Consider the following 18,932-nt stretch of genomic DNA (forward strand, 5'->3'; position numbering starts at 1 on the left):
AGAAGCAGGGTAGAAAATTAACACTAAAACTTTGGCAGCTAAGACCATTGAAGAAAAAAACAATTTTTAATTGTTCTTTTGGGGGCTTTTATCTTAATAGAAATACAGATGCATCCAAGTCATGACATTATGACCAGATGCTGAGCATTGTGTCGGTCGCTGGAGGAGACAAGACCTCTGAATGTGTGCCGGGCTGTCAGAGCCTAACAGTCTGTCAGTTTTCAGTAATGCTGTGTGGCTCGGAGTCACTGCAGTGTTCAGTCTGCTCTGCTTCATCAGGGACTTACCAGGCTGTTGTCAACGGCTTGTTTCACATCTACTTCTTAGTTCCCCTACAGCTGTGTCGAGGCCTGTTCCTCCTCCTCTTTTTGGACCAAGAACAGTGAGATTTTCAGTTTCCTTTCCCATAATGCACCTGTGTACCACGAGTAGGAAAACCGACTCACCTAAACCCGTCGCTCCGTGGTTCACTTCTGATGCTCCACGCTGGCGATTTCCTCCCGGACTGAAGCTCTGCAGCCCGATATGCAACGAACTGTGACGCACTGCGATTGTTTGAATCAGCAACTCATCCTCATCAGCTATTGCACCCGACATGAGCTGCAGTTCTGGAGATGCTGAATGTACCCCCACCCCCACAGCTGCCATGATAAAAGAAATCATCAGTGTTATTGGCATGTTATGGCTGTCGGGTGTATTTTAAGGTGCCACAGGATCAGACGGCAGTATTAGATTTGACTGGACTGTAGCTGATCTGCTCCGTTCTTCAGGTACGAGACCACACATTGTGATAGAAAACTGCTGTTCCTGCCCACCTTTTGTCTTAAGAAGTCTTCACTGATTCAAAGTTCCTTCTTGAAGCTGAAAATGTTGATATCCTGCCCTGACATCTCATTTCCAAATAGTTTTTTTTAATTTCCATTTCAGTGCTTCTTTTGTTCTGTGCTCAACATTTTCATTTGTTAAAAATGGAAAATACACCAATGTTGAATCGTACCACGTGTGTGTTTGACGTCACTGAATCGAGACAAAAAAAACAAACAAAGCAAACACCATCTACAGGCGTATACAACTGCATTTATTGTATAAAGACAAGAAGACAGCTTGCGTAATTGGTCAAAATCTGACTTATTCAGGTAAAAAAAAAAAAGGGTTTGACAGAATAGGTTTTAACCTACTGGACTTAATGAACAGCAATCACAAAGGGATGGAAAAACTGCAAACACAGCTACTCAACAATAATGGCAAAAGATTCTTCTCAATCAAAAAAACCAAAAAACAACCTCAATTAACGTTTAAATACTACAGTATCAACACCTAGAAAACAAAATAAAATGATGTTTTATAATGTCTGGACTCTTGCAGTAAATAAAATGTGCTCACTGGGTAAAGTAAAGAGTAAAACAGAGGGAAGGGAGGCATGAAAGTAAAAAGCATGCAATTTTTTTTTTCATTCATTTTTTTTTGTTCTCGAAGCAAGCAAAAATTATTCAAGCTTTTTGCTGTACTTTTCCTGTCTTTTCTTCCCACACCTATATTTACCTCTTTAATCTGTAGGAAATGTGGACTTCAGCGAGTCCACAGTTTCAATGCATAATCGATAAACATTCATTAAATGTCTTGATACCTATCATCTACCTCACGGTCACTGATTAGCGTAAGACTTCAGTAAAAACAATAAAAAGACATCAAACTGTATACGGTTTGTGTGTACATTGATTTGGTGAGGGAATGAAGGCGACTGTGTTATAAACCAGACGGGAAGATGTTAGTTGGTGATTCGATGATGGGCTGTACAAAATCGATTGACTGCAGAGGTCAGAGGTGGTCAGAGGTGGTCATGGGGGGTGGGGGGGGGGGGGGTGCAGACTGAAGCTACTGGGACCCAGAAGAGGAGCCTTGGCTGCCCTGTCCAGGGTAGCTGCCATACTGGCTGTAATACTGGTTCCACTGGTTCTGGTTCTGGTAGTACTGCTGCCACTGCTGAGCGTACTGCAAGCAAGAGAAGAAGCACAGCCGTTAACAAGGGTTTGGTTTTCTTTAAATTCCCATTACCATCTTACACACAATATGTACTTTATGGGTGGACCGGAAGTGGATTCAGACGTTGTGGCTTGCACCTGTGCGTCGGGCTGCGGTTGACTCATTCATGTCTCGAGATTTCAGCCACGATCTAACAGACGGCAAACCACAAATGATTCAGGTACCACCAAGCCAGGGCTTCTTAAAGGTCTAGCGAGACTTTTCAACCTCTAAAATCAAGACGTTTTACGTAACAGATACAGTGAAGATCAATGAAGATGTGAGACCAAAAAAGTTCACAGAGCGAAGAGATGGTGAGGCATAGTCACCAAACCGTGATAAAACCTGGGTTAAAGGACATCGGTGTGGCGGTAAACTGACAAGACATCTGGACGGAGATGAAGAAATGAGTAAGACCTTAGTTATCTGAAGAAAGGGCTGTATTTTTGTTTATTGTATGTTGGAAAGTAAGCCCAGAGAATATGAAATATTTGCTTCTGGAAATATCAGCTCAACTTCACTACAACGCTAAAGATGTTTGCTTGTGTTGGTGTGTGTGTATGAATACGTTTGGTAATGTGTGTTTTGGTGGAGGCTCCATGGAAAAATACATCAATAAAGTTCGAACAAATATCAGATAATTAAAGAAGAGGGGACTTTAAAATAGCTCATTTGAACGTGTGCAGTTTAAGAAGTCAAATGAATGACATCCAGGATATTTTACAACAAGCTTACTGGCAATATCTAATATCTAATAGCTTATTGGCAACATCGTAAAGACATCGAGACTCAACGCTAAACAGCCCTGTATTAAATATAAATGCTCTAATATTTATAGAGCGGATAGAACATGGTGGAGGTGTAGATCCCAAACATCCCAAACAAAGCCAGAACCGATCTTATCACAGGAGTCAAAGTACTCAGTTACTTCATCTCAGGCCTGTTATTATTATTATTGGATGTTGTTACAGACCACTGAATGCTGCCAGTGTCCCTTGACCAAATATGTGCAATGCTGGACATGGTTTGTGACACAGCAGATGGAATTGTTTTTTCTCGGAGATTTAAATATACTGGATTGGAAATCTGACAGTTGTGCATTAAGGAGCAAATTTATTTCATCTGCTAATACTTGTAATTTGTCACAACGTGTCAGTGAATTCACAAGAGTACATTCAAAAACTGATGGTATATGTTCTGCGACTATTATTGATTTAATTTTTTACTAATGTGGCAGAGTTCCGCTCTGAGGCCGTCTCTATTCCACTTGGCTGCAGTGACCACAATCTAATAGAAGTTAAAAGGAAAACAAAGGTCACATTGTGGAAGACGGTGGCAGATTTCATCTCATTGCCCGTTTCTTATATAATCAACTTCTTTCCATCGCATTGGAAATATAGCCAAAAATATTCTTTTGATTAAAAACAACAAAGAACCACGGTGAGGTGAAATCAGTAGACCAATAAGCGCGTTATCAGTATTAAGCTAAATAATGGAAAAAGAAGCATGTGACCAAATACTGGAATATTTTACAGATTAAATACAATTGATCTCATGCATATAAAATGGGTCACTCCACAACTACTGCACTTACTCACAATACAGCATTGGTTAGAGGAAGTTCATAATAAAAAGATGGTGGGTACAATCATTTTTATATTCAAGTGTGGCTTTTGATGTTTTGGATCATACAATTTTATTAAGCAAGATAAAAATGGATAAAATGGAATCAAATATGGATTTCAATCGCCTGCTTTAAAGTGGATAGAAATTTGTCTCAGTAATTGTGAGTATAAAGTGTATTTTAATGGAAATGATTCTGATGTTAAAGCATGCAACCATGGCATATATGCAGATATGTATTATTTGGTTGTACATTGAGCTTTACAGTTTGTCCTGTGTGATTGTGCATTAAATTTGTAATGAAAAAGGGGAGCCTAGGCAGAATAGCTCCTGCAATAAGTTGGGAGCTCATGGGACTCTTAATGAAATGAACAATCTCTGGGGGAAAATAAAAACTCTCTCTGAGGTCTGCTTGTGTATTCTTACCCACAGTTCAATCTGTCTTTTCACATTAAATTCTATTCATGACAACATGTGAACAAAACTACAGAAGCGATGACTCGACCCTGTGGTTGGTGTGTGGAGTTTGCGGGCGTGTCGACAGAGTCCACCTCCTTTGGGCATCTGTGATCGCGCCCCTGAACCCTGAACAAACAAGGGGACTGTAGTCGCTTTGGAAACGTCTGTCTCCTTTCTCATGTCTGTGGACTCTTTAAGGGGCAGGGTGAGCGGACGTGACGTAGAGCACAATGCATTTGGGGTATTAAACAAAGCTAATCAGAAGACGCCAACGCAGAAAGAAAAAGCTGGAAAATGTCTTGCGGCCAGACGTGGTGAAGTGAGGAAGTCGTGAGAAAGGCGCTCACCAATATCTGGTTTGAAGACAATATATATCGCGGTTGTCCGAGGCTACCCATTAGCCACGAGCTAACTACCCAACCCACCACGGGCTAAGTCAGTGGAACTTCTACTTTCCGAACCAAATTATTGGCGTGTGGTGACAAACGCCTTCAGCATCCTTTCAAAGATCTTGCACTGCCTCCCGGGGACCCTGGAACAGGATCCTGAGACCGTCAGAGATATTGAGGCTGCAGTGACGCTACACAACTTTATGAGAATCAGGTATCCTGTGTTGAATTCTGCAGATATTGACCGCGACGATGACCCACACTATATATAAATGCATGCAATTGCAATTATGAAATACATTTTTGGAACTTAACTGTTTTGGAGCTTTATTTATATTCGGAACTTGAGTATATTTGACAACTTTATTTGATCTATTACTGTAAGTGAAATGGAGGAAAAAGACTTGTCCAGGGTATATCCTGCCCTCGCCCACAGTACGCTGCGATCGGCGCCAACAACCCTGAACAGGATAAGCAGGGTAGATGATGGATGGATAAAATATCTTGAACCAACTTTATATTTAAACTTTTCCCCCCCAAAAAAAGAAGTACAAATTCATACACTTTGACAAACATGCAAGATTTTTTTGTGCAACACTTCTGTGACAAGGAACTGAATTTTTGTCAAACAAAATAAGAATATAAATAGTCAGAAATTTAAATTAGCACATGAATTTTTTGGCACTACAGTTGACACGTCAGCATTGATTGAGGCCACGTTTACACGTGCCTGAGATTTTACAAAAACATCTTCATTGACATGGCCCTGCATAAACACCTGGTTCAGAGTTACTACGAGCATGCCACACCTGTAGGGGGCAGTGTAACGAGAAGCATGAAGCCATGACAGCCAATCACAGTACTGGGAAAAAACATGGCCATCACAAAGATGTGACGTAAATATCCACCTTCTCCCCTTTAGATGGAACTGGAGACAGAGTTTATTCAGATCTCCACTATGGTCCGAGATTTCATGGAAATGGAAATGGAAATGGAAATGCAAGGCCCAAACGCAGGGACATATCAGGTTTTTTTAAAAATACCCGGGTACGTGTAAACGTGTCCTGAGCATCACCCTGGTCATCCGGACTCGAAAGACTATCCAAATGGGCCAGCAGACTGCTTAAAGTCTCAGCAGATGGAGGCAACCCACGGTGGAAAGAGAAGTCTTGCAGGTGGGACTTGAATGGACTGGGTCCTGACTCCACCCCGGCCAGGAAATTGCTGCTGCACCCGTCCGTTCCGTGTCCTATATGTGCCACGGGTCAGGGGCGCCTGACTTCGGAGCTGTGCTCTCAGACGGATTGGGAAATCTCGACATGGAATGCGGCTGATTCAGTGACTGCTGTACAGGAGGACGCAAGAGAGACTGGCGATGTCTCTCTCCCTCGTCCTGAGCTTCGTGCAACAAGGAAAGGAGTCGACTCTCTGTCACCCGCCGGAGTTGAGTTGGGAGGTCGTCCAGAATCCTATCCACCAGCATACCAAAGCTGGCACCTCTAGAGGTCTGGTTCTGTAGAAACTGTTTCAGCAGGTTCAAGACTGCACCTGATTCGGCCTGGGACACCTGGGGCACCGGAGGCACCTGAGGCACCTGGGACGCCTGGGGTGCCTGGGGCAACTGGGACACCCGGGGCACGTGGGACACCCGGGGCACGTGGGACACCCGGGGCAACTGGGACGCCGTGGATGTCACCGGAGCTGGTGTGCTCGACCTGGGTGGATCAGGATCAGATGGAGGATCACCAAGGCCAGCACTGGGTTGTAGTCGCTGCGGCTCCTGCTCCCTTGACTGCACAGGAGCTTTAAAACTGGCCGCATTCCGGCGAGTCGAAGTGGCGATGTGTTCGGTGAGAAAGTGAAAATGTTTCCATATCCATGTCTCTGTGGGGGTGAACTGGCCGGTGGACTGGCCAGACACGACCACTGCCTTCTTCAATTTGCCCAAGCGGGTACGCATGGAGTCGTACCACACCTTCAGCTCCTGAGCGGGCACGTCCATCAACTGGGCTTGCTGCTCCCACAACAGGTCTTTCTTCTGCACTTTTTTGTAGCCAGCCAGGCGTTTAGCATATATGCAGGGGTTGGTCTTCAGAAATTGTATCACCTCCTCTTTCTGCTCCTCGGTGAAGCCCGTTACAACACGGGGAGCAGGTGGCTTCTTCCGCCAGGCTGGATAAGGAGGAGGAGGAGGAGGAGGAGGAAGAAGAGGAAGAGGAGGAGGAGAGATGACTGGCCACATGTCGCTGTCCTCTGGCTCTTCTGGCTCAGACTCGTTGTCCTGAACAACAGCAGGAGGGAGAACAATTGCAGGAGCGTCTTGAGGAGCATCATCATCATCAGCATCATCAGCAGCAGCTGCAGGCGTCTGTGGTGCAGGCTGTGGTCTGCGTCGGGACTTGGCATGACTTTGCAACTTTAGCATACCGCTGAAATGAAAACCAACGCTGTGCGGCTGGGTTTTCTTTCAAATCGTGAGCGAGAGAAAAAAACAGGATTTGTAGTTCCGAGTCGATGCGTAATGGTGCTCGACAGTATGGGCTCCGAGATTCATCAAGAACACATCATGCATGCTGTCACGCTCTATTATTCATCGCAACTAACCGGCACGCTCAGTTGCAAAATCAAGGCGATTCTTGACACGTTATGAACCCTATTCAAATGCGTTGAATCACGTTACACATGTGCCATGAATGACTGAAAACGACATTCGTAACGCATCGTGACGATGCGTAAACCCTGCCCTTGCACTCTATATGTCCCAAGATTTCTAGTTCAATTCTGGCTTGGAGGCCTTTTTGTTTTGTGGAGTTTGCATGTCTTCTTCAGGTAACCAAGTTTTGTCTAAAATATCCAGGAGGTTACAGCTTCAGAATGGATTTTTAAGATGCGTGCACATTTCACAATACAATACCAAATAGGAATTTGTAGTGTGCACCAAAAAAAGAAAAAAGAAGTAAAAGCAGTTCTTTCATTACCTGCTGGTATTGCTGGTTGTAGCTCTGTTGCTGCTGTTGCTGCTGCTGCGGCTGCTGCGGCTGCTGCTGCTGCTGCTGCTGCTGCGGCTGCTGCTGCTGTTGCTGGTGGTGGTTGTAGGTCTGTCCAGTGGCAGGCGCCTGGCTGTAGCTCTGGCTGTATCCCGGGTACTGACTGTAGTTACCGTAGTAATTTTGGTTGTAGTTGCCCTGGTTGTACCCTTGGTTGTAGCTCTGGCTGTATCCCTGCTGATGTACAGACACAAAAATACAACATTAATCTCACTTTTCTTCACTGGATGAGTTTTCCAGTAAAGACAACGTTAAAATTAAGTACCTGGTTGTATCCTCCCTTGTTGTATGGAGCCGGGCGGTTGTAGCTTCCCCCTGATGGCTGACTGCGGTTGTATCCGGCCCGATTGTCAGAGCCTCCGTCACGGTAGCTGCTGCCGCCCCACCGGTTCTGGTTGTAGCTGCCACGATTGTAGCCTGCAAAATGAATAAACCTCGCGCATCAACAGTGATCTGTGCAGCGTGATGTATGACACGCGACTTTTTTCAAAATCAAGTCATCATGTCAAAGAGCAAAATTTTAATTAATGTCCTGGAATTGGTAAAGAAGTCTTAAATTAAAAAAAAAAAAAAACTAAAGGTTTAGCTTCAAAATGAAAAGGGGTTACCATTACTGCTTTTAAAAGAACCAACAGTGACCAGTGTGGGCCTCACCTCCTCTGTACCCGCTGCCTCCGTCTCCGCTGCGGTTCTGGTAGCCGCCGCGGGAACTGTCGCGGTTGTCATACCGCTGGAAGTTGCTGCTGCCGCGGCCGCGGAAGCCGCCCTGCCTGTTGTCAAAGCGCTTCTCTGGCGGCGGGCCGGCCTTGCGGCCCTCCTCATTGTACTGCTTCAGCTGCTTTTCAGCCTCATCGCGCTGCAGCTCAACGTACGTCACCCCCTCCAGGAAGTCGCAAGCCTCGGGCAGAGTGAAGTTTGCTTGAAGAGTGACAGGTGTGACGGCGGGAATGGGGAGAGGAGAGAGACAGCCCATCCAACAAAGAGACGGATGGAGAAGCAGGGAGAAAGAGAGAAAGAGAGGGGCGGGGGGTTGTAGTGAAGACCAGAGCAGTCACACCACCGAAAAACAAGATGAAACACAATTACTATGATGCAGGGGCAGTTTAAATCAGAGAAACTTTGAGCAGATATTGAAAGCATATGACAGGGTAAGAGGGAACAAACGTCTCCTCCAAGGGAACATGGAGGAGACGTTTGTTAAAGCAGACACAGGAGAGGGAGGAGACTTCAGGTAGGGGGTGGGGAGAGGGACAAAAAGGACAACTAAAGATAGGTGAGAAGAGGAAACGGCACTGCAAACCAAGGGCAGCGGATGTACTGGCGTTACCAATCAATTTTCAAAAACTAGATAACTGCATGAAAAGTTTTGCAAAAATCCTTTTCAAGGAAGGCAGTTGTGTAAAATTAGCTGTATCATTATGCGACCTCAACAAGGCTGAGGTCTCAGTTTGCAGTGCGTCAGGAGGCTGAATGGCAGGTAGAGGGCAAAAAACAATAATCAAATTCATGTGGATTTTTTTTTTTTTACAAAAAAATGTCCAGGTCTGATATCTGGCCAAAGGCTTATGAATGAGGGAAAGGGAAAGGGAAAGGGAAAGGGAGGGAGGGAGGGAGGGTCTTCCAAGTTTGATTTTAGAGACAACACATAGAAAAAGTAAAAAGTAGATCTGGTGTTTTATTGGTTTTCCACAGCGTTCCTACCTTTCATTTCTAAAACAGCATGATCGGGCACATCCTTCCCCTGCTCATTGGTTTGCTTTAATGTTCGTTCTTTTAAATCCTCGTCCGTGGGACAAATTACAATAGCCTTGCGTTGAAAACCTTCAAAAGGACGCATTTTTCGTCTCCTTGCTGATCCATATACATTTGTCTAGCAATGGTGACAAGAAAGAAGTAGAAGCTTGTTTGTTATTGTTTACTTGTAATGGCTTTCCAGTGGGAGGAAGCTGGAACCCTGCAATAATGAAGTGAGAGAGGTTTGGCTCGGATGTCAGTCTACGTTTTTACTCAGGTACTAGAGGCCTCTCGTCACTCCACAGACTCACCTTATGGCCATCCCCGTGGCGGAGAGCGACTGCTGTTGGATGTTAAGTTATTAACGGAGGGACCCAATAACTCGGTAAACTTCATTCATGTGAATAAACAGGTTTCAGATCGATGACAAGAAATTCAACTCAAAACAATGGCAGCTTCATGCAGCACCGTCGGAGTGCACAAATAAGAGGCATTGGATTAAGAGCACTGAACATGACATTTCATTGGATTCCACAAATATATTCCTTCATATGATGGAAGTAATTACAGTCTTATAAAAATGTTACATCAATATTCATTGCATCATGTAATACTTAAACTTTCAATCGACATTACAGTGTTCCTGTCAAACATTACCACACCACAACACTTCTGTGTATTGCATCGTCACAAAAACAGGACAAGAAATCAAACCTAAGAATGTCCAACAGCTTGTTAGCGACTGAAACAAATTATTCATTACAATTAAATTATTCAACATGCTAAGTAATAGTGTGTTGCGCTTGTTCTGGGAATTCCGACGTGTTGAGCATAAATTGAGGCTATAAAGGCTGCACGCAGTGACACGTCAACATAAAATGTTAACTGGCTGACGTTTGACAATTTACATAACTGGTATATGGAGCCCTGTTGCAGTGTCTGTACGTTTAAAGCTTCACTATTCTTGTGAACCAAACACACATGTATGTTTAAAGCGTTCATGTAAACAATACTATACTTTTCCCGCCATGTTCGACATTCCCAGTTCCAAGAAAACTAACGCAAGTCTACATCGCATTTATTTAAAAGGTTTGAATGCGGCCACCTGCAGCTAAATCCACTTCACTATTCCAACACCAAATGCGGACAAACCACCTTCAACAGAAATTAAACAGTTTTATAACATTTGCGATAAACTGCGAAAACTTCTCGTAATCCTCTGTAGAAAGGACTGTCATGTAATTTTGCAATTCATCAGTGAGGAACACATTTCAAGAAGGATAATAACTAAACACTGAGACTTCTTCATCGATTGGTAATTAGCAAACCCACAGAAGAAACAACTGTAAAGAATCGTTACTTTAACAAGACTTTTCATGCAGTATCGAGACGGTCCTATCCTGGCGGGTCCCCCCTGACACTTACCTCCACTTACCTCGTCTTCACCCGAGGCTCTCGTCCTACTCTAGACAACAACAGACAGATACAACCTACCTGCACATACTCACAGAGTCCAGAGAAAAAGACCCAGTCCACTGTCAGACCCACCTACCGTTTATTTCACTTTGGCTGACCACAGGGATCTACAAATCCAAAAGCTGTTAGTCCGTACTTACCTTCAGGGGCAATTTATTAAAAAACACACTCAAAAGCTCCATGTATCTCACTTTAAAAATAGCTTTTAAAAAAGCCATCAACTCTGTCTTATTAAAATTAGCAACAGAAGGTGTTTTTCTTACTCACCAGTCAGAGATTACTTGTTTCTCAACATCTTTACATAGTCATGGTTTACTTGTACATTGTTGAAATTCACAAGACAAACAATACTGTATTGTGACAAGAGATAGCAAGTGCAAAAATATACTGCGGGATGAAAACATAACATTCTGTCACTTATGAGAGCCATTAATCAGTTTCTTTAACAAAGCATGTGACAAGCAAGTGACAAGAGGGTGATCAAAGCTTCTTCTACTCTATTATACACAGAGACCCCCTGAAAGATAAATAAATAGTCCATTAGAGAGAGAGTGATCATCAGGGCACATTGACTGACTGTGGTGAGAATCAGAGGAGGGTGTAGCTGGAGGGGCAGTACCTGGTCCAGGATGTAGTTGCGCCTCTTGCGTGCAGCGATCTCGATCAGCCTGTTGAGACACTGGGTGGCCTGTTGGATGAGAACATCCCAGCGCCCCGCGTAGTTCTTCTGGCGACGCAGACCCATCACCTGCAGGACAGCAAGTCAGTCCAGTTGTGTGTGGGCGCAGTGAGGGGCCGAGGACCCACCCATCAGCTTCCTGCGACACTTGGTCGATTAAATGCGTACGAATGCTTTGGGGGTGGTGCTGAAAAACCAACCTTCATCTTGTCCATGATGGCATTTGTGCCCAGGATGTTGTACTTCATGTCAGGGTTAGTCTCTGCATGCTTAATGGCCCAGGTGGTCTTTCCACACGCAGGGAGGCCAACCATCATCAGGATCTGAAAGGAAAAACAGTTGAGATTACTTTTTTCCCTTTCTCTAAAACTGAAACCACCTTGGTATGAAGCATTCATTTCAAGGAGTTTCAGACATATTCCAGCCACAAGCCAGACGGTGGTGCCTCACAGTGTAACGTTTAACATTCTTCCAGAAAACCTGAACCAGTGGCTTTCACAGTGGGGTTTCTGTCATCTCTCTGTGTCTCCAGGTGCTTTCTCCAGAAACTCTAGTTTCTTTATACGTTTCTATGAGTTGGCAACTCTAAATGACCCATAGGTGAGACCCATCGTCTACGTTTGCTGAGATGTAATGATAACATGTTCTCAGGGTATAAAGCAAATGGAAAGTTAATTGTATCAGCTAAATACAGAAGAAATGGGGGGGGGGGGGGGGGGGGGGGGGTACTGCATCAGCCTTGGTACATGCAGTGCCCTAAGTGGAGCTTTCCCTTTCAATCAAATATTTTTTTCCTCCATGTTAATTGGTATTGGCCCACTGGTATTGGACTGTACCTCGCATTCAGATTTGCTGGCGGGTCCCTTCGTGCCCCTGATCTTGTCTTCCATCTCCAGGTTGTGGATGTAGGTGTAGCCCTCTGGTGGAGGGTAGTACGGCTCACGCTTCTGTCCAAAGTTGAACTCCACAGCACAATTCTTCACCAGGACATGAGGAAACAGGGCGCGCCCCGCAAGAGCTTCCTTGGTTGTTCGGAAAGCCACACCCAGAAAGACTCCGTTCTTGGAGTAGCCGATCTCCACCTCGTCGCCGCTGTCAAAGTCCTGCAATGAAGGGCAAGGAGACAACAAACATCAGTTCAACCCAACATTGGAATCCTGTTCATTACATAGGCAAAACAAAGGAAACAGAAACAAGTCATATTGAGCATACAGCAGTGTGTACATATTCTAGGCAGGTGTGAAAAGGAAGGAAAACCAGTGTTTGGTGATACTTCTTCTTTAAGAAGCAAGCAGCATCACTTATCACTACAGCTGCTATTTTTACAGGAACTGTTGAGGCTCAATGCTTCATCATCCTTCACTCTGTGGGTGGGCTACACACTCACGCCAGGACCCAGAGTTGTTTACAATAAGGAATAGGTATGGGCTTTAGATTGTGACTTTTCTCTTACAAACACCTGCCTAAAGGTAGTACACATTACTGTTTAAAATAAGCTGAAAAAGTACATGTATTATGAGAAAAGAAAATCAATTAGCATCATTATCGAAAGGAGGAAAATGGAATGATCACTTACAATGTAACAGCCAATGACGTCATTTTCACCAAACTTCTCACCATAGTCAGCAAATTTGCAGTCAGCAGACTTTTTTCCTGTTCCTCCAAATCCATAGGAGAAGGCCTCCTCGCCTGAAAAAACAGAGTTTGGGTTTTTTTTTTGTTTTAAATGCTTTTGGATATGCAAGTCTTCACTTTTTGATTTGCTCATCAGAAGACGTCATCAGTCGCCCGGAAAGATTTCCTCTCACCAAGCTGAGTGCTGCAGTTGTTGAGGGACCATCCAATTCTAACCACATGGGGATCTGGCTCACTGGAGGGCAGGTGCTTTACTGGAATTTCTTCATTGATCTGTAAAATAAGAGGCGGGAATAAAGAAATCAGCCACAGCAGAACTTTTCTGTGTCAAAATTTAAACCAATACCCTTTTAACCTGAATTTAACTCCATTTGAATTCCTTAATCTGACTCTTGGATTCCCTAACTACTCGTGTCCTTCAATATTACGGCATGACGGCTGGTTTTAGTGTAGATTTAATATGGACCTGCCAACAACCCGGATAGAGCAAAAGAAAGAGACGCTGATTACCGAGTTTCATTTTGTAGTTTGAAAAACTTTGTCTGACCAGTGTCCTCAATAAATAAAGTCTCCTCGATTGCATTTGGACTCTTTGGATTCTTCTTTCATACCAACAAACTTCCTTTACGGGTTTTATAAGCAATACTTGTGAGATTTGCAAACGTTTTGAAGCCTTGCAAATAAATGCATTAATCTCTTGAGGAATCACCAACACTGTAGTCACATTTTCTCAAACGTGGTTTCAACATTCAATCGGTTCACCGTGCAAACAAGAAGTGAAGCGCCAAACTTTATTTTCCACTTAGTCCAGATAAACATGTAAAAGAGAAGTTGACTCCTGCCTCCCCAGACAATCTGGCTGAATAATCAACGCAGCTGCCTCATGGCTGAAGAAATCATCGGCCTATAAACCAGCTACCGATTAGAGAAAGAGTTTCATCATTGGTACGTTACCTTCATCTCATAGCACACCCGTCCCTGGGTGACGCCGTGTGTGGCGCGTGCTCCGGCCCACAGGTACGCAAAGCCCTCGATGGTCAGCGGATAACCACTGTAACGATCCCGGGACACTTTGAAGTGTAAATCACAATTATCTGAGGGAAAAAAATAAAAACAGTCAATGCATGAGCTCGGGGATCGGTTAGTAAAGCATCTTCGAGGCACGAAACGTCCTCTAAGACACAGCCCTGTTGTGTGAATCATATTTTTGTACAAAACCCAATGTTTTCAGACGACAAACTATGGCCTCGAAAAATTATTATTACAATTATTTTGAGTGAAATATTGTTATTCATTAATTTAGAATCTAAAATTTACTCACTTGAATACAGATATTAACCAAAAGCTTTGGAGAAAATAGGCCAACCAGCTGACGGCCATTGAGGTTGCCAGATGTTCTGAACAGCTGTGCCTACATTTCTCACAATGTGTGTCCATCTTCTTACTTACACGTATCGATTGTAACAAGAGTGTCGTCTATGTTCTCCTCCTCGTCCTCAGCAGGAGGCTGCGGTGTTCGGGATCTGCAGAGCAAACCATGAACATTTTTACTGACAACTTCAGAGATGCAAATTGAATTTAGAACTGTTGCCAGTATTTGGAATCAGTATGCCGACTCAAAACAACTGCACGGCGACAAACGTAAACATCGCCACAGGGTTCACTTTACCTTTTCTCCTCACGGTGTTCATAGTAGCCATAACTTCGGTTCTCCTCGTAGGGACGCTTCCGGCTTTGCTGTCCACCTCTCTCACCTTCCACTTTGACGTCTGCCTGGCCAGCAGCCTCTTGCTCGCTCGGCGGCTCCGTTGCTTGCTCATCTGGCTCTCTGTCACTCTGTGGTTCAGGATCATCTTCTTTTTTGACCTCTACCTTGACTTCTAAAATGATACGCACATAAATATAACCATAAAGAAGCGTGCTTATGTTGTGAAGCCCATGGATCCGAGATGACTGGACAGCATACATGCTATTCCATGGAACTTGAAGTTATGAAAATCACACAAAATTAGGGAAAAGGTGTCAGGAAGTTAACTTTTATACAAATTACCATCGGCCACTGCACTGTCATGACTCATTTGGACTACGTTGTCTTGTGACTCCTAACATCTTATGCTATAAAACCTGTGACAGCTGAACAGACCAGCCATCAAACACAGCATATAGACTCAATGGTAAATCAAATATCATCCATGATTTGGCTGTATCATCGAGTAAAACTCGAGTAAGAATATGAACCCTAAACCTTCCCAATGCCAATGGCGCATGAAGTAATCCAATTCAAAAATTTAAAAAGATTTCCAGGTTCTTCGTGACATTCGAAATTCCTCATTACCCCCCAAATGGTTGGTTTACATCCTTGTTTTGTACTGATGAAACTGACCTGGTACGTCTTTGGCGTTCTCCTCCACAGTCACCACAGGTTTGGTTTCCTCCTCAGGCATCGCCTCAGATTTCGGTACGTCCACATCTGCAGTGAAGTCAGGCATGCTATGGCCTGAATCTGAAGCTGGCTGACTTTCATCTGGCTCTACTTCTGCCTCCTCTTCCTCGTAGTAACCACCTGAATCCCTTCCTTCATCTTCCTCTTGGAGGGCAACATCATCGCCATCGTCACCATCATCACCGTCATTACCGTCATCATCATCATCACCATAGTCGTCAGCTGGTTCTGAACAAGAAAAGTTGAGATTCAGCGCATTTAGCTTTTAATATTGACAACAATATGGACAACATCTTACAATTTAAAAGTATTTTAGCTTAGATTTTTTTTCACACACCATCTTTGGAAGGTACACATCATGAAGCATTGAACCAAACTGCTCAATGATAGTGAATGGTTGGGACATGATTGATTGTAGGTTAGCAACACACAATCATGAGCCACTAATCTGTTACATATTTGTTTATTGCTTTGGTTCACACATATGGAATGTTTGCTGGAAGACTAATGTAGCCAGTTGATTGTTTACTGAATAATTTTGTTTTTCACAATACTATAAATAGCCTAAGGCAATTGAGAAAAAAGCATTTCCTTTTGGGCAAAATCTGCTATTAACATTAATTGTAATGATTATTTAAGCTTTATTTAACAAAGGTAAGTGCCATTGACAATGCAGGGTCTCCTTTTCAGGGGAGTCCTGGACAAGACTACAGCAGCACCAGGTCACAATTACATTTAACATAATGCAATAATTTCAGGAGTCCCTAACATCATGAATTGGCGAGGAAAGAAAACAGTTTCACACTCCAATAGACTCTGCATCCATGCCAGTAGGTCATTATGTGTGAAAGAGAAAATACAAGCAAAACAAACTCAGAAGGAAGAGTTGTACACTAGAAAAAGATTAAACAGGTTCCATAATAGGTTCTGATTTCAATAAGTATTGATAATCCATACAATTGTGAAGCAAATGGGACTGTTTGTCAGTGCTCAAGAAGGATGAGAGAGTTACCTTGTTGTTCAAGTGCATCATCCCCATCCCCGTTTCCTTCCTCGAAGTCATCCTGGCCGAAATCGTCGCCCTGCTCGACCCCGTCCCCCTCGGTTTCAGCCTCCAGAGCGGCGGTCAGCCGCTCCACCAGGTCCGCCTTCAGGCCTCTGGCGTCCAGGCCGCGGCGCTGGAGCTCCTCCTTCAACTCGTTCACTTTCAGCTTCTTCACGTCTACACTCATGTTTGCAATGGGCCTCCGCAGTGTCCTTGGCTGACAACAAAAACAAAACAAAGAGCGTGGGAAATCGGACGGCGGAACTTTCAAACCGCGAGCTGTTGCGCGGCTTTGCGTCTCAGCCAGTTGTGGCTAAAGCTACCACCGCGGGACGAGCTCTGCACGGATCAATCGAGCGAGCGCACACTCCTTTACACCTCGAAACCCCCTCGTTAATAAAGACTTCAATTCTATGAGTATTCACAACCATAAATAGTGAGTAGAATCGATGTTTTCCTGTACTTTGGGTCAATGGGTCGCTCCGTGGCTAATGCTAGTTAGCTTCCTCGCTTGTCGCTCGCGGACAAACCGACAGCAGATGCAGAGCATGCAGCTTAACGGTGAAGTACATGCAGAAGGAAACCTCAACTGCAGACGCACATGCGCTTAATGCAATCAATGCATTGTGCGCACGGGTTTAAAATACCCTAAGAAGGCATAATATTGTGAAAATAGTGTCAAGGCCTACCTCTTCTTACGCGACTCGCGCGGGTAACGTCGTCGTGTGAGAAGGCGAGTCGCTACCGCCCCCTATCGACCGCGGGAAGGTTAGCCAGACCTGCATGGGTGGAGTTAATCCGAAGTTTCTGTTTTGGTTAAGAAGTCACTGAAACTCTTGAAATCATGAACTCTGTTCATTGAACACAAGAGAGTAGTTTTTTCTTTGCTCGCCCGAAGAAAATGAACGTTCTGTCTTTAACATATTAGCAGCAGAATAATAGACACGTGTGTGTGTGTGTGTGTGTGTGTGTGTGTGTGTGTGTGTGTGTGTGTGTGTGTGTGTGTGTGTGTGTGTGTGTGTGTGTGTGTGTGCGTGTGTGCACTATATATAAATATATATATAATATATATAAATATATATATATCATAATTATGTATATATATAAACATACAGTCGTCTGCGAGCGGAAACGTTATTTCCGACGAAAAGCATGATGGGTATTGTAGTTTTTAAACAACGCTATCGGAAACGCTCTTATGTTGTCATGCCATGGCTTCCTGAACTCCCGAAATACATTAATATGAGCCTCTGACGCCTTTAAATTATGCAAATATTTTCTTTAATTCCATTAAAAAGTCAGGACAAACTTAAAAAAGCAATACGATCAGATACTGTACAGTAAGTTGCATGCAGTCGAAACACATTTGAACCGTGAACTATCTGAATCAACATGCTGTTTAAAGTTTCGAAATACTGTAGACAACGCAATGATGTGGTAGAATAGGGGTGAGAATGGGTGAATTTCTAGCACCTTATTGAGCATGATGTATGCGATGGTGGTATAGTGGTGAGCATAGCTGCCTTCCAAGCAGTTGACCCGGGTTCGATTCCCGGCCATCGCAAAAACTGAATTTTTAAAGTTAAAATAATAGTCACGTCGGCCCCTTTTAATTTAAAACAAAGTTGTGTGGGTAAATGTAGTCATTAAGCACGATTTACCGGTTTTGATTTTCGAGGTTTCCATTTAGTAAGGCTTTTAAAATAGGCCAGCCTGCATCTACTTCATGTAGGAGTTAAGGGTTTACAGTAAAACGTATATTATATTAAAAAGTAGTTTTTGTACCTGCAATTTAGACAAAAGTAAGCTTGCATATTAAGAAGCAGGAGGCATTGGGAGCATCATGGTAGAAGGATAAATGGATAAAAAGGAAAAGAGTCTATGGCTTCATGGAAAACTTTGACAAAATCAAAGTCAAAGTCAAAGTCAGTCAAAGTCAAAGTCAAAGTCAAAGTCAGCTTTATTTGTCACCATTGTGTAAACACAAAGAGTTATACACAGAGAAAAATATCTCATCATTAATGAATATAACAAAGAAACTGCATTTCACATACAATGTGTTATGAGATTCTTTAAACTTTTTTTTTGTAATTGGGTGAGTTGGAGGACAGGTGGGGTTACAATGGTAAAAATGTGGGTCTTCTGTACATAAAGAACGTGGGGCATGGGGCCCCCTTCCCCATACTTTCTGTTTTTTAATAATTTATAAGTTACTTGTTTTGCATGTAATGGTACAATTATAACAGTTTTCAGCATATTTGAGCAAAATAGAAATGACTCTTGTATTACTGAAATTATTTCAACGTAAAGTACATAGGATAAATTAAATTTGTCCATGATTAGCAGCAAACAATCAGTTGATTTTTGTTGATGTAGCTGC

The 18,932-nt window shown here is 43.4% G+C and overlaps 1 protein-coding gene across 1 annotated transcript; it reads right to left on the minus strand.

Moving 5' to 3' along the window:
* Positions 1–1,057: 1,057 nt before the first annotated feature.
* hnrnpul1 (heterogeneous nuclear ribonucleoprotein U-like 1) lies at positions 1,058–17,288 on the minus strand. The gene is made up of 16 exons (XM_080504915.1): positions 17,242–17,288; positions 16,520–16,769; positions 15,448–15,735; positions 14,734–14,944; positions 14,514–14,587; positions 14,019–14,158; positions 13,238–13,337; positions 13,006–13,118; positions 12,266–12,532; positions 11,630–11,752; positions 11,370–11,498; positions 9,242–9,410; positions 8,195–8,458; positions 7,806–7,957; positions 7,472–7,717; positions 1,058–1,992 (listed from the first exon to the last, which is right to left on the minus strand). The coding sequence occupies exons 2-16, from the start codon at positions 16,737–16,739 to the stop codon at positions 1,876–1,878; spliced, it is 2,613 nt and encodes an 870-aa protein (XP_080361041.1). The 5' UTR covers positions 16,740–16,769; positions 17,242–17,288; the 3' UTR covers positions 1,058–1,875.
* Positions 17,289–18,932: the final 1,644 nt, after the last annotated feature.

This window comes from Blennius ocellaris (genome assembly GCF_963422515.1).
Source record: "Blennius ocellaris genome assembly, chromosome: 2".
Classification (NCBI taxonomy): Eukaryota; Metazoa; Chordata; class Actinopteri; order Blenniiformes; family Blenniidae; genus Blennius; species Blennius ocellaris.